General features: G+C 31.7%; 1 protein-coding gene across 43 annotated transcripts in view; it reads right to left on the reverse strand.

Moving 5' to 3' along the window:
- RIMS2 (regulating synaptic membrane exocytosis 2) overlaps nucleotides 1-17,310 on the reverse strand; it is a 603,774-nt gene that overhangs the window by 174,056 nt on the left and 412,408 nt on the right. For 7 of the 43 annotated variants that reach the window (XM_027561386.1, XM_027561385.1, XM_027561353.1 and 4 more), the window contains one exon: nucleotides 1,843-1,875. The exons of 35 other annotated variants lie outside the window; for them this stretch is intronic. In XM_027561386.1, the coding sequence (XP_027417187.1) occupies nucleotides 1,843-1,875 (33 nt within the window). The remainder of the gene's footprint in view (nucleotides 1-1,842; nucleotides 1,876-17,310) is intronic. One more of the 43 variants, XM_027561388.1, reaches the window with a different exon arrangement.

Here is a 17,310-nt window from a genome sequence, read left to right on the forward strand (position 1 = left end):
TAAATAAAATGATTGGTAATAAATTGAAAACTTGGGGAAATTTCAAAAACAGTTTATATGTACACTTAGATGTAAACACATATACACGTATGTCAAACTTCCCCTACAATGAATGTTACTTCTCTTACCATTTTAGGATACCACACAAGTAGAACAAAATGTCAAATGTAAGCTCATAGCACTGAAAATATGGTACATATGCCAAGCAAACATCATAAGAATTGAAGAGCAAATTTGAAATAATACATACCAATGAACAATATTCAGAATAACCAGATAAACAAAATGAAAAAGGAACCATTTTCATGCTTAGAATACTATAATTGAAATAATTTAGCTCAGACTTCTCTCCAGAGCTCCAGACCCATATATCCAAACACAGATATTAGATGAATATTCCAGAGAAACCTCAAACTAACCCATCCCCAAACTGAACTCTTTATTTTGCACCCTAAATTTTTGTTCAATTCATATTCCCTGTAAGATAAACTATACCATCACCTATCCAAACATTTCAGTCACCCAAGATTATTATCTTACTTTTTTCTTTTCCTTACAACAATAATGTCCAATTGGTAACTAAGTCTTATAGATTCTACATCTTTAAATAACTTCTCAGGAATCAACTGCCTCTACTGGTACCTTAATTCAGCCAATTTTGATCTCTCAATTGATTTACGCAGTATCCTCATAAATGGTATTTCTGCTTATATAGTTCCAGTCCATTTTTTACCAAGCCTCCAGGTAGTCTTTCTAGAAGCAAATATCTGATTGTGTCCCTCTCTTGCTTTATATGCTTCAGTAACTTACACAAAACTTCAGAAACCCTCCTCTGCCTACTTTTGTCTAAACAAATCTGAAGCCATTCCACCATATTGTTTCCTTTGCCTGATATATTCTGTACACATAAGGTCAACATATTCCTAGCTTTCAGTATTCAACTCAAGGATCACTGCTTCCATGAAGCCTTTCTTGAACTAATACCCACACTTCTCAGGGGGAAATGATAACACTATCCTTTGTGATTCCACTGTAGTCTACATATACATATAAATTATATGTATATATTTCTCATAGCACCTATAATACTATTATGCTTATTTGTTAGACTCATACTAGAAAAAGTCCACAAGGAAAGGGGCTATTTTGTGTGCCCTGTGATTTCCAGCACCTAGAACAGTACCACACAGCAAGTACTCAATAAATGAGTGTTGAATAAATGTTCACTTTTTTCACGAAACTTTGTCTGGCCATCTATTCGAATCAGATTTTATTTGACTTTATACCTTTGTAGAACATATTGTTGAGTCATCCATTTTAGCACATCAACATAGCATGTTACCCACATATTTTAACTCCTCTGTGATACTGACAGCTTGTTTAGGGCATGTATTAGGTCTTTAATGATTTTCCATGTTCTAACACACTGCTGAACTCAAGATAGAAATAAAATACTTTTAGAATTATGTATTAAAAAGTTAAAAATAAGTTTTAAGCCTAAAACAAATTGATGTATGATTAATTTGTTAATTTAACCTACCTGACTATACATAAACATACATATATTTGAATCTGGAGTTAGTTACCCAGTTATGGAAAAAATGTATATATATACTTCTATGACATAAAATCAATAATTTAATTTTATTCATCTAATTGGAGCAGTTGCTGCTAAAAGATGAATATACAACTACCTAAAATAAAAATGCCTGCAGATTTAACATTTTGTTAATATAGGAAAAGAATGAAAAATTAGAAAATAAGTAAAATATAGTAAAAAAAAATTTCTAAGACAAGTTAGATAAATGAAAAATAGCAAAGAAAACAGTAGAAGAGACAGACCTGCATGTCTTCTCCTTGTGGCGTCCACGTCTTCTGTGATCACACCGTGTAATGGACAGACATAGACAAAGGAGACGGGTGTGAGTGGATGTACTCAAAGGTAAAAGTGACACTGAAGGAAAGGGCCTCAAACCATTTTGAGAAAGAATCCTGTGCACAGTTGTAGGGAAGATATAATCAAATACATACCATATTAAAAGAAAAAAAATACGGAAGAACTGATGGTGAACTGGTTAAGCTACTATGGATTAGCAGAATCAGAAAAGTAAAGTTAGTATAGAAATAAAGAGGATTCAAATGTTGACAGTTATTTATGGACAGCCAATCCTGAACAGTGATGCTGAAGAAAGATATCATTAGTAAAAACAACAGTACTTGTAAGGCCATATTGTTTAAGACATTACTAAATCCATTTCAGATCTGTGAAAACGCTTTTAGAATTTTTAGTTATCATTGAAAGGAAATGATTTAATTGAATAATCTTCAAAAAGAGCAATAAAAATAATTTATTTCTATGCCCTTCAAGTTTCCTAAATTTGTCAGTACATATATGAAAATAAAGTATGACCATTAGGGCAATAATTCACAATACTTCAGTACAACATATTATGATAAAAATATCCTGCAGTAACAAATATAATAAAACTCATTATAACAGACTAGCTGAAATAAAAGGCTTTATTTAAATATTATAATTCAAGTTAATATTCAATTACAATAAATTTTCTTTGATCATATTCCCTTATAAGGCTTATTTATTCAGAAAATTCTTACAGACATCACAGAACAGATCATTGATGTTCGCATAGAAATTTGCCCATCCAAATCCAACACCTCCTATAGCAAATATGGCATGTATTTAGGAAACACTTCTTTATCCATTGATAGTGGAAAAGTTCAGAAGACATTTTATACAGTGTTGAAGCAGGAAATGTACGGTAAACTGAGCATTCTAAGAAAATTTTTTTTCAAAGATATTAAAGAGTTAGTATGACTGATACAGATAAACATTATAACACAAAATCAAAATGGCCTATTTTAATTACTTTCTTAGCTTCAAATCAGGTGATACAAATTCTTAAATCAAAACACCACACTCATTTCTGCAATACTTGTATCATGGTTTTTGAGTGATTTATAGAAAAACGTGTTTTATCAAAATATGTTTGGAATATTGATATACTGAAATTATAACTCTTGAGAGAAAGCATTCCTATAACAAATTTATCTTTTTGAATATTGGAAAATGAAAATTTTCCACTAGGAAAGAAGTACTGAGGTAACCAAAGCTTTATGTTTTAAGAGAGAAGAGAAATCCTGGTATGAATTCTAGAGATCTGAAAAAAAAATACACATTTTGAAACAATGTCATTTTGATTACTATGCAAGTACACTTTTGATCCAATCAAAAGTAGACAGTAAATCTCATCACAATTATAATACAAACTAGAGTTTGCAAATAGGATCGACCAATAGAAAAGTATTATCCTCTGAAATACACTCATAAATTATCATGCTATATACCATAGTTTCTTCTGCATCCCAGTCCACCCATTTCTCAAAGTAGATAAAATAGGAAAATATGAGCTATAGTAATACAATGGGTTAATGCTGAGATATATTAATATCATATTTGCATCATTTCCTACAGTAAAAACTTCCCTACATACATATTTACCACACTACTAAAGCAGCTTACACACACGTTAAAATGAAATTAGTATGAATTGGACAAAATAACCGCCTAAGTATATTCCACCTCTAAGAAAATATTTTATTTTTTTGCAGAAAACATAAAAGCAACATAAATAAGTAGAGCTTCTTTTGCTATCTAGCATTTTCCTGTATTTTGAGTATTTTATAATGGCATTAAAGCAATATTTCTCATGTGGTATGGATTCAAAACATTCAAAATTCTTTCTAACCCACTGAAGCATACAGACTTTGAGTGACTTACCCAAAGTCATAAAATAAGCTCAAGGCCAGAACCAGAAATAGAACACAGGTCTCCAACTACAGATCAATTTTCTTTCTACTAGATGCTATATGACCCAATAAAAACATGTGAAATAAAAAGTCAATTAAGAAAAAACTAATTTTTTTCATGGTAACACCTGAACTGGATATTTTATTATATTGTATTAACTAGATGCTTTTAAAAAGAGGTACATGGTACAACTAACTATGCAAGTAATTCACCAATGCTTTTTACTCTTGTGAAGAATATGGTAATACTTAGCACCAACAATTTCATTGTTTTGAGAAAATACTACAAAATTTATACTATAGAAAAGGATGAAATTGAAAGATTTTAACAATGACCTCACTATGAACTGAAAGTGCCTAATAATTCATTTTTCCATTACTTATGTCAACATGATCACTTAATAAATAGATCTTAATCTTACATAAATATCACTTAACTTTAATTAGAAGACCGAATATTAATGTAAATCATAAAATTTCAATGAATAGCTTTCATTTATACCAAATATATTTTTTAAATGTTTGGCTTTCCTGTCTTCTTTGTGGATATAGCTTTAATTATATACTGTTTGTATTAGAATATCCACTTTTGCAAAGAGATGCTTATACTCTATATCCTTTAAACAGCTGTGTCATATTTCAATGGCAATAGCTATAAAAACTTATTTCACATATATTATTATAATAAATTACAGGCTTTTGTGAACCCTGAAGAAGCTAAAAGTACTCCCTTCACTTTTCCTTTAATCCTTACTTTGTGACAAACATTCTACCTTCAGTGCTGTTAATGGCAAGTCTAATCAGAAATCTTTCTAACACTTCATTTAACCAATAACCAGTTAGAGAGATTAAAGACAGTAAAAGTACACCCTCTCTTAGGGATCTATTACTGTCACACCATAGCTGGTTGTGATTAAGTAGATAGATCTATACAGATATAGATAAAATATACACTTACAGCCTTAAGACTTCAAGTGTATATTAGAACTTGCATGTAATTAAAAGTTAATAATAAGTATGAGGGCTTTTTTCTGGAGGAGGAAATGGCAACCCACTCTATGAATTCTATGAATAGCAGAGCCTGGGGGGCTATAGTCCATGGGGTTGCAAAGAGTCAGAAGTGACAAAGCATGCACGCATGAGGGTTTTTTAAAGGTCATAGGAGCCTTAGAATGTTTCCTTTGAGGGAAGGAGAGATATTTTTCAAAATAAAGCCTAAGCAAAGCATCTACTTAGTAGGTATCTCAACAATATAAAGATCAGGAAAGACCTAGAATAAAAAATCAAAATGTTTATCAAAGTTTACAGATTTCAAATTAAAATTTCCCTACTGTGACAAAAATATTGTTGAAAAACTCCTCAATCTAAGTGATTCAAATTTATTTTCTAAACTAGTTATTACTTTCCACAATTTTGCAACAACCTTCAGATTATTGAATATTTACAAAAGTTTCTACCTACCTATTGGAATAAGTGAAGCATGATCTTTTGAAATATTAACATTTTTAAAGTTAACAAAAATATTTATCTTGTTTCTTATTCCTAGCTGTGCCAGTTTTTTTCTGATTCTATCCTTAGAGTCTTACTTGTAATGCAATTTTAAATGCAGAAGAAAAACATGCTTAGAGTACTTTTGAAGGAGTTTAAAATAATTGATTTCCAAACTATAGCATACTACTTATCATAAAAAAGAAAGTCACTTAAGTACAGGCTTGGCCTTATAATTTATCTGTATGTTTAATGAAAATGGAACCAACTTTAAATGAGCAAGTAAACTCATAAGTCATGAAATCTCACATTATTCCAGGAGAATATCCTTGTTAACAATGCTATATTTACATCTGAAGGTATCAGCAGTACTTAATTCTAAAATTCCCATCAGTTGATTTGCATTCTATAAAATATCTACTTAGTTTGTTTTATATCATGTTCTCCTGCCAAAATATATTCATTCTAAAACAATCCAGAAATAATTAGAAATTACCAGCCTGTTAATACTAACCAAGAATACAACCTTGATTCTTTTTCCCAGATAAGATGGATTAGACTAGCATTTAATTAAAGACTAAATTAAAACATTGATTTAGTCTGAAATATATTGTTTCTACTTTTAAGAAAGGTTAGAGTATTCAAGAATGAAAGAAAACAAAAGCACAAATATCAAAATAATCAAGGAAAAATTTTAAGTATGAAATTCACTAACATAACACACTTTTGAATATTTAGTTTGCCTCATGATAAATTTTATAAAGCATAACTCCAAAGGTTGAACTGAGTAAAAAAAAATCCCTGCCTTCACCATAGTTGCAGATCCATAAAAAATACAATATGGAAACTCTATTTTGGAAAAAATTAAAGGTTAATACATTAAATCATATAATGCTAAAACCAGGGGCTTATGAACAGAAAATGTTATAGCAAGTAGTAAAACATAACTTGTTACTTTGAATATTCTCAATTTCCAAAAAATTGTATCATCATACAGTCACCCAGGAAAGTGCTTCATTGCCCTCACTTTTCCAGAAAATCGTAAGCACTTATTTCCAGATAAGATACAGCAAGGTAAGTAGCACTGTCACGTTTCACGGTAATTATACAAAAAGTAGCTAAGTCAATTGTAGGTTTTCCTAGCTACAGCATACCTTCCACTTAGAAAAAGACAAATCAAGGTGGACAATCTTTTTTTATAGTTATCAATTAATCATCACATGTATCAGAAATCATTTATAATTACATCTCAAAGTATTGTAGATTCTGAACTATTTAAGTCCAAGAGTTTTTTATTCTGGAGAAAGAGAAATTTTATCAGTCTAAAACATTCATTAGTATAACTGAAGTTAGCTTTTGCAGCAAACTACTTTTGAATTTAAGTAAAATATGAGATAAAATATTTTATGTAAAACTATGCTCTTTTGCCATATATTATGCTAATTACTAGAAGAACAGATAACTCACAAAGTGAAAATAATAAATTTCAACAGATTAACTTTGTTTTCATCATTTAAAAACAGTATGTTATTGTAGGCATAGTATTCTAGTCTAGAATTGGATTGTTTATTGAGAAAATAAACAACAGATTTTACATGCTCGCGTGTCCTTGATTAGCATTAAGAATGGTTTGTTAACTTTATGGCCTACCCCAAATCTACGACACATTCTACATGAAGAAGATATTTAATGATTTACTCTGAAGATTAAACATAAAACCTAGGTTTTAAAATCATTTATAAAATTCTTGAATTTCATGATCACATCAAAGATACTAATTCAATAAACATCATTATCTTTCCCGGGGATTTTCATCTATATTGCTGTTAGTTAAGGTAGATATACTGAAAATAAATCACACATTTGCTGATATTTCTCTCAGAACAACCTAGTTCAGAGATGTATTTTTATTTAAAGAAGCAGATACTAACCCATATTACTTAAAGTTCATCTAAGTTTTGTTAACCCATTTTCTAGTCTATATCATGCCATTTAGCACTCCAGATCCATAGTCATATTTAAAATAAAAATTTCAAGCAGTGTTTTAATTGTTAGTATACATCCTTAAAATGCAAAATTCCTAGTGTTGTTCTTGTATAAATTTTCGTAAGACAGCAAAAGAAAAAAATAACAATAAATGTGATTGATACATAGCCAACAATGCATCTCAGGTTTGGGTTCAAGCCTTTACAAATTTTTTCTAATGCCACAAGTTTACTACAATAATCCTTTGATGCAAAGTTTTTTAATCAAAGGATTATTGTAGTAAACTTGTGGCATTAGAAAAAATTTGTAAAGGCTTGAACCCAAACCTGAGATGCATTGTTGGCTATGTATCAATCACATTTATTGTTATTTTTTTCTTTTGCTGTCTTACATTTTGCTGTCTTAATGGAAGATGATCTCTTAGATTTTAATGAATAAAAATTATATAGTAAACACTGATCATAATTACTGAAAATTAATATGGTAGATATATTTAAATATAAAGAGTGAATCCAAAGAGGTCTTCTGTGAAGTCCAACTCATAAACAGGCTATTGAAATGCAATTAGGCCCACCTGATAATCAGCCCACTGTTTTCTACCCATCCTATCATTCCAAAGTTTCAATCATTAAAAATATTCTCAACATATTCTACCTTTCTTTCAGAAACAAAAATATTTATGAACAATAGAATTTAACATAGTATTTAATGCCTTAGCATATTGCATACTTACTCATGACATTTAGGGTTTGAATTCCCAGGAATTTCCCAGTATATAGGAAAATGCACAATTACCAAGGTAGGAAAATCTATAAACATTTTAAACCATGACATTAAGGCACTCTAACTGCATTAATTTTTCTCTACTGCATACATAGCTTATACTTAATTAAAGACTTAAGTAATAAAAATATATGCAATATATGAGAATATACAAATTAAAAATATCTAAAGGAAATTTAAGAAATTTCATTTGTGAGGCTTAAAAATATATTTGGCCAAATACTGTATCTTTTCATGATTTTAATATGAAATTAATCATGAAATTTTCATGATTTTTATGTAATTTATTTACATAAATAATATATGGCGACAAAGGTATTCATGATGGCAAGCAAGAGAAATAAATAATAGTTTATGACCAAGGATAATCATATCACACAACACAACAAGAAGATATTTTTACACTAATAATGTTTGTTAAAAAATCATAACAAAATTATAACATAAATCATAATATAAATCATAACATAAAACCAATTTTATACTTTATTTTTTAAAGTCTTCTGAAATATATTAAGCTACTTGTTATTTTCCAAATAAATTGATTATTTACATATTTATTTTAAATTGAAAGATAATGATTTACAATACTGTGATTGGTCTCTGCCATATATCAATATTTTGGTGATTCTTAGATGAAACAAGTGATTCTTAATTGAAGATTTGAAAAAAAGTGTAAGATATTTTTCTTACAACTTTATGAATATATTTAAATTCTCAATATGATTTCAGTTTTGTTTTTTTTTTAATTTTTAGAATTTAATTGTTTCACTAACAGAGAATTCACAGATTAAGCCTTTTGCACAAAGGCATTTTTTCCTTATGGGCTTTCCGGGTGGCTCAGTGGTAAAGTACCTGCCTGCCAATGCAGAAATGCAGGAGACAAGGATTCTGTCCCTGGGTTGGGAAGATCCCCTGGAGGAGGAAATGGCAACTCACTTTGTATTCTTACCTAAAAAATTCCATGGACAGAGGAGCTTGGTGGGCTACAGTCTATGCAGTCACAAAGAGTCGGACACAACACAGCACACATTTTTATCCTTGCCTGCCAGACTTATGTGACACAACACTTCTCAAAACATCCTATTCTCTTTAATAGCACTATCACAATTATAACTAAATCCTTAGTATAATTATTTTTAACTTATGTATTATTGCCAGAATGTAAGCTCTATGAGGGCAATTGCTGCATCTCTCTTGTCTACCCCAGGAACTGAGTGCTTACCATAATGTCAGGTGTACAACAACACAGCAATGAATACTTATTAATAAATTAGTTTTATTTATATATTGATATTTTATTTTAAGCCACATCTGTGGCTTGCAGGATCTTAGTTCCCTAACAGGGATGGAACCCAGACCCTCTGTGGAGTGAGTGAAAGTGAAAGTGAACGGGCGGAGTCCTAAACACTGGGCCGCAGGGAAGTTCCTATATTGACATATTTTAAACTACAGGTTTCAGAGATTTAACACGAACTGAACTTCTGTGTAAAAATACATTAACCTTGTTACTATAAACATAATTTTTAAAGATGATAGTATTATAAAACACCATTAGCATTCTTAAATTTTGAATGAAATTTTCATTGTACTCTCATCCAATTACTGATTAAAAGTAGTGTTGATTATTCAGTTGACTTGTCTCTGCACTTTGCAACTCTTTCTTTTGCTTCTGGTTCAAGTTTTTGTCCTCTCCTACTTAATCATATCTCCCCAGAAAAAGAGAAGAAAGAAAGAAGAAAATAAAATCACTTCATTTCAATTTACTGGTAGAATTAATGGCTTGAAGAGACTATTGAATTCACATATTATGCCATCATTCTGTCTTGTTTGGGTTGCAATAATTTTAGCTTCAGAAGTTGTAAGTAAATCATTACCAATTGATATAATACCTTGATAGCATTTGCAATTAAATATAAGGAATGGCCTACAAAGACAAACTTAAAATATATATATACTGAGCTTTCTAGAGAACTTGTAAAGGGATGTAAGCACTTTTCATTTCATTTGGGTCTGAACAACCAAATATATGTTATTTTTGTGCTTAAGTTAGTCACCGTTTCCCTAAAGAAATAATCTTAATAATAAAATTATTGCTTTTTCCAAAACATGTATAACTAGTTTTCTAAATAAATCTTGAATTGTTTTCACCATTCTAATCTAAACAAGCTCTACACTCTCTAACGTTCACACCAAAGTGAGAAAAACGAGGCACAACAGCACACACATGTTCAAAAAGCATGAAATGCAATGCTTATAGCCTCATGCTTTCAGCTGTTTTCCAAATCCTGACAAACCTGGCTCAGACTGGTGTTTCTTTGTCGGCAATGGTTTGTCATCACTTATTGTACCATTCACCTTTTTCTGCTGGTCTTCCCATGTAACTTCTAATACAAATCAAAAAATATAATCAGAGTTGCCAGACACGTTAGATAATTTGTGTTCTAAAAACCTAAAAATACTTCAGGGATCTAATTTTAAAAAATTAATTTTCCTGTAAATTCTTCCATAAACTCTCAGTAGTATGCAGTTAATGTTTTAAATATAGACATATGACATTTAAAATTGTTTTATAGATTTCAAAATCCAAAGCACTTAAGTTTACTTTCAGGAAATTCTAAATTTTATTTTCAATAAAAGATTATTGAATGTATAAAGAAAATGATTTCAGTGATATATCAAATAAAGTTTTTTAAATACATATTGAATAATATTAATTTGTATTATAAATAAACATTTTGCTAAACATTAGTGTGGTAAACGAAATGTTTATATGGAACTAAAATACAGAGATTTTCATACAAATCAAGAGAAAATCTGTTACATTTAATATACAATAAGATAAAATGGTGATTTATTTACTACCATATTTAGTACTTTCATTAAACAACAGAAAAATACATGTGCTATGGAATATTATCTTAATAAAAATTAGTATCTTAATAAAAAATGAATATTAGGTTGGTATCATTGAATATGCATTATCTGGCTTACCTAAAATCATTTGGAATTATTTGTAGTATAATATAACATTCATTCATTCAAAAAATATTTATTCAGCGCCTACTATAATCCAGGCATGTTTAGCCATTGGTGATATAACAACAACAACAAAAGACAAAAATCCATGGCTTCATGAAATTTATATTCTAGTGGGAGAAATGAATTATAAACAAGATAAATGAGTAAAATATGTTGTGACTTAGATACTGCTAAGTGCTAAGAAGACAAACATGAAGTAGGTAAGAAATAAGGGAACTGTGCAAGGTGTGATGCAAATTTGAATAGTTAGTCAAGGAAATTCTGATTAAGAAGGAAGGTTTTGAGTGAGGAACTTAAGGAAGTAAGGGAGTTATGCCTATGATTATTAAGGGAGGGCACTACAGGTAGAAGAACAGCACACGCAAATGTCCTGAGGTGGAAGAATGTCTGATATGTTCTAGGAAAGCACAGAGGTCTCCTGGCTGGAGTACAGTGAAGAGAAAATGGAAAATCACAGAAGGTGAGGTTAAAGAGGTAGTGAAAAAGGAAGTGGAGGGAGTACGGATCACGTTGGGCCTTGTAGATCATGTTTCAAAAGATTCACTGGTCACTCTTCGATCTTAATCTCATAGTAGCATTCACACTTAAGTATACACACTTGCTTTTCTTTTTACTCACGTTTCTAAAGCTATAAGTCAAGTAGACAGTTACCATCTAAGGACATTTTAACCCCCAGGAGGTTTCACGATGCCATAAATGATCCTCTGGTACTTATTCACCTTTGGCCATAAATAATGGAATACTGGAATGAAATACTAACCTATTTTATAATATTAAGCTAAGGAGATCAGCCCTGGGATTTCTTTGGAAGGAATGATGCTAAAGCTGAAACTCCAGTACTTTGGCCACCTCATGCGAAGAGTTGACTCACTGGAAAAGACTCTGATGCTGGGAGGGATTGGGGGCAGGAGGAGAAGGGGACGACAGAGGATGAGATGGCTGGATGGCATCACTGACTCAATGGACGTGAGTCTGAGTGAACGCCGGGAGTTGGTGATGGACAGGGAGGCCTGGCATGCTGCGATTCATGGGGTCGCAAAGAATCGGACACGACTGAGCGACTGAACTGAACTGAACTGAAGCAAAATATAATCAGGAAGATAAAAAACACTATCAAAAATGAAAAAAAAAATGCTATATTGCAACATCAAATATGGATGATTTTGAGTACACTACTATCTTCATTTACTTATATTGCTAGAATTGACTGCATTAAACATAAGGGTTTTTCAGTTCCTAGACCTGAAATATGTAAATGCTATTTAGTAAAGGCATTTTACTCTGGTCCAGCATAAATCAGCAGGAAATAAACTTCTTGCTTTGAGAGTATTTAATTTGTACTTTGGCATGTAGTTTACCCCCTTGATTTTCTAATTGATAATAATCTGATAAAGATGCAAAATAGCATTCCCAAATAGTAAACAATCTGGATAAAGACGCCATGTTTGAATCAACTGTTAGTGGAAAGAGAAATCTTAAAAGCCTTTTTTAAAGAATAAATTTTCTGATAAATTTCAAGACTAGTTAAATCCTCTTTAGTTAAAAGAACAAAGAAATGATGTCTTCTTAGTCAAAATTAATCTGTGGTTAACACAAAAACAACAGACTAATTTCCCTATGTTGGGGAAAATAATAAACTCATTTATAATACAATATTTCTTGATTTTGAATGACCAGCACTTTTGGTAATCTATCAATATATAAGATTTCACAAGCAATAAAGAGTTGGTTCTAAAATCAAATTTTCTAAAATCCTATACATTTGTCATTTAAAAAGCTATTTCAAATTTCACCATTTGGTAGAGTTTGTGATGTTCCAAAAAAGAATGATATGCTACCTTCTGAAGTAAGACAGTGTGTAGAAGTAGAAATAGCTTGTTTTGAAAATGGTTCAACTTTTCTATATATTGGTAGAAAGCATATTCTGAAGTGTGAAGGAAAATATCCTAACACAAAACAGAGTTAGTTTTTAAACACTTTTTTGAGTTGACAAACATTTTAGTTGAAGAAAATCTATTACATGGAAGTAACAAAAAAAAAATCTCATAACCATCCATTTATAAATACCAGACAATACAACAATGAAAGAAGACTTAGATCAAGGCTATCAATGATTGATAAAGGAGGTACCAGATATGTAACTGGACTAAGGTGGCTTTTCGGAACATTTCTGCCATTAACTAGGTGTATAACCTTAGACAAATTTTATAGCCCCTCTGCCTCTAATGTGTTACCTTCACAGTAAGGAAGTTCAAAGGTTAATGCCAGCTCTAAATTTATAGAGTTGCTCTGTCTTCTTACTACTGATTAGTCAAGATTTTGTGCGAGAGTACTTACACCAGAGACGATAAAATTAAGACACTGAATCTAGAAGATTTTCTAGAAGTTCTAAATGTGACTATTATCAAACCCTATGTTGAAACTCAAATGTCTATTTAAAACAGAACTAGTCATAAAAAGCACTGAACTGACTACCAAATAATTAATTCATCACTCCAGAAACAATGCGAAGTATTAGCCATACCTAGCCCTCTTTGAATTTATTGGTCATATAATTAAAATGAAATACTTAATGTCATTACGAATAAACTATAGAAAATTTCAGGAAAATGTTCAAATTGTTTGAAAAGTGTTTTAGTTACATTAAAGAAAAATAGCAAAAAAGTGCTAAGCATGCAGCCCCTTAAAGATAGTCTTTTCTTTTGAAGGATTATTGAAGTATTGATTATTGAAGTATTGAAGGATTATTGTGGTAATTTAAAAAATAGTCTTCTTAATGTTAAATAATAAAGACCTTAAGATTTAAGTACAAAGTAGTAACCCATGATATTGTACACCTACTACCAAAGAGTAGAGGTGAAAAATCAGAGATGCATAGCAACTTAGTTGATAAGTATGAGTTTGAAAGAATGTCCCATTGCTCAGCTGCAAACTAGAAACCCAATCAAGTAGAGAAAACATTTTTTTCTAGGGGGATAATTGCATCAAGTAAACATTCAGTTATGAATTTAATTTGTAGATGGGGAAGCCTAAAGACTGACTTAATAACTATTAGATGATTTGAAGAAACAACTTACTCATGAAAATTAAACTGTGAGATATTTTTAAGTGATATTTTAAAAACCTACATGTCTACAGAATACCTATATTCCAGCTAGTACAATCCTATATCAAGACAACAATTTAAAGAGCACAAATCCCCATGTTAAAAGACTGTATTTGTATGATACTATGCGTTTCAATGTACTTTCACATTCAGCATCATATCTGATCCTATAAACCACAGAAAGGACATTTTATCAGGTGTTCTCTACAGGTAAGAAAATAAAGAACTGATTAATAAGGATCAGAACTAAATAGTTGCCCAGGTTCACAAACAATTTCACAGGATTTACCTCATTTGATTTTCACAACAGCATATTGGGGATAAAAGATTATTCTCCAAATAGCATATTGGGATATGCTAAGATTTGCTTTTCTCAGATGAACTAACTTGACATAAGGACCTAGAGTCACAAGTTCGGCCCACTATAAAGGCAGGCCCTGAACCAAGGTTCCAAAACTTGTGGTCTTTATGTAGCACTGTCACCTTCCTAAGATTATGCTATTTTCACAAACAAACAGAAGATGGCTATTTGTATTTAGGAAGCCAAAAATGGTGTGTTGTGAAAAATGGCTGAAGTTTGCAGAAAGGTGTGAGGTAGGAGGGGTTCTCTCCCATATTAGATTAATTGAGGCTTTGGTAATCTAAAAGAAATAAAATGAGCAAAAGGGGAAGCAAACAAAAATAAGGAAGAATGGCTACCGTGAAGGAAAGGGAAGATTAGGAAAAGAAATTAGAACATATTTGTTTACAAGTTAAGTAATAGAGGTCACCATATAGTTGCCTACTGAAATACCCTAAACAGTCACAAGTCCTCAGTCTTTCAAATCCATCTTGTTCACTGTCACCAAGCTATTATTCTATAAAACAGATGTAATTGAGTGAAATATATGATAAATTCCTTGCTATTTTAATGTATCCCTCAGTCTCTCCCATTTTATTTTTTGTCAAAGCGTTATTCATCTAAGTTAGCAGGGAATGCTGTCTTTAGGAAATATCTACCAATGCCATTATAAAATCTATTCCTATCTAGATATTATGCAAATTTGGAAATTAAGACATGGGTATTGGTACTCTCTTTACTCTAGAAGCATTTGTGAGAATACAGAGAGCCAGCAAAACGAAGCCTGTCCACACCATCACCCTAAATGCTATCTGATTCCTTGAATACTTATAGAAGCAAGTATCCATTATGAAGACTGTAAAAGTTATTTTATTATTTTTGATTCCTTTGAAACCTGTATTTTTCCCCTCTTCTTCCCATCCTTCCTTCCTGTCTTCCTTTCTTATTTATATGGTTCTCTCTATATGAAATGATGTAGGCAACTATACATTGAGACTCAAAGGAACAAAATATTTTTCCTTACGTCTCATTGTGTATCTTTAGGAACTTGACTGTGAAGGCAGTGTGGTAGAGTTTAGTTGATAATCCCACAGTGAATGGCTCACTAATGGACAATAGTAGGATAGGGCCATTAAGTTTCCCAAAACAGACACAGTTAACAAAACACTAATAACATCATAAACTATAAATTAGGTAAAAACTATTTGAGACTAACAATTTTTTACCCACATCTCCAAAACATTTAGTCTCTGTTAAAGATCCTTACAGGTTAGTTTATTTACAGAAGAGGGAACTGAGGTTCAGAGAAATTACAACAAAAGCCTTGTCAGAGGTCATACGCGTAAGAGTAGAAATGAGTTTAAAACCTGATATATTGACTTCCAGTGGAGATCTCTAAACATTATGAAACTGGAAAAGTCCAAACGGTTTAAGCAATTTTAACTTAGAGAAAAGTATTCTAGACATTTGCATGTTGAGCTTTACATGTGGACTGAACCACGTACAAATGCTGCACAACGTGCACCGATTCATACTGCAATTCAGGGAGTTTCTCTCCTCCTTGTACTGTTGCTTATGCAAATTACGTGACCAAGAACAGCATCAGGGCTACTATTTTCCTCAAAACCACTAAATAATACATATGAAATAATTGGTTCAGATTGATGATCATAATCAGGTTTAGTTTCACCTGAAATCCAAATTTTCAGATTCTTGCTGAAAACACAAGATTATAGCAAGAAATAATAGTACTTACTTTGTGACAAGTATTACTGTAAGCAATTTAAATAAACTAAATTGAGAAGTTAATTTATAGCATATTTACATAGCAAGGAATGTTATTTAGAGTAGAAAGTGAAAGGGAAAGTCGCTCAGTCATGTCTGACTCTTTTCAACCCCATGGACTGTGTATAGTCCATGAAATTCTCCAGGCCAGAATACTGGAGTGGGTAGCCTTTCCCTTCTCCAGGGGGTCTTCCCAACCCAGGGATTAAACCCAGGTCTCCTGCATCGTGGGCAGATTCTTTACCAGCTGAGCCACAAGGGAAACCCAAGAATACTGGAGTGGGTAGCCTATCTCTTCTCCAGCGGACCTTCCCGACCCAGGAATCGAACCGGGGTCTCCTGCATTGCAGGTAGATTCTTTATCAACTGAGCTGTGAGGGAAGCCCATTCACAAGGGGCTACTTCAGGGCAGAGTTTATCATGATCACCCTCCCAAGGTACCAAATACTCATCCACATTTTCCAGCAGCTCTGTCCCCATACTTGACTTTCTCCATTCACAGGCTCTAACTTGTTTCCTTTGAAATTTCTATGTAATAATAACTCAGATCAGTCCCCTCAGGAAAATTTACATTTCAGTGTTCTGGAAATTCTGTTTTATAGTATTAAAATAATCAAGCCATTAAAGAATATCAGAATATGAAGTACTATCACAAGCAGTGGGAAAATATTTTGGCATGAAAACACGCCCAGAACACTTCACAACTTACTTCCTCTGTATGTATCACAATCTTAAGAGACTCTATGTAAGTAATATGTTATAAATTTACCAACTATATTTTATTTGTTTTTATCATCAAATTATTATTGGGAGCTCCCCAAAGCAGGAAATGTATCTTATTGATCATTGCATTCTCAATGACTGCCTAGTACAACAAATTGGAAATAGCAGCTATTGGCTGAGGTGAACTTGACTAATATCTAAAACACACATACACACATGGTTGAAACAC

The sequence above is a fragment of the Bos indicus x Bos taurus genome, chromosome 14 (genome assembly GCF_003369695.1).
Source record: "Bos indicus x Bos taurus breed Angus x Brahman F1 hybrid chromosome 14, Bos_hybrid_MaternalHap_v2.0, whole genome shotgun sequence".
Taxonomy (NCBI): domain Eukaryota; kingdom Metazoa; phylum Chordata; class Mammalia; order Artiodactyla; family Bovidae; genus Bos; species Bos indicus x Bos taurus.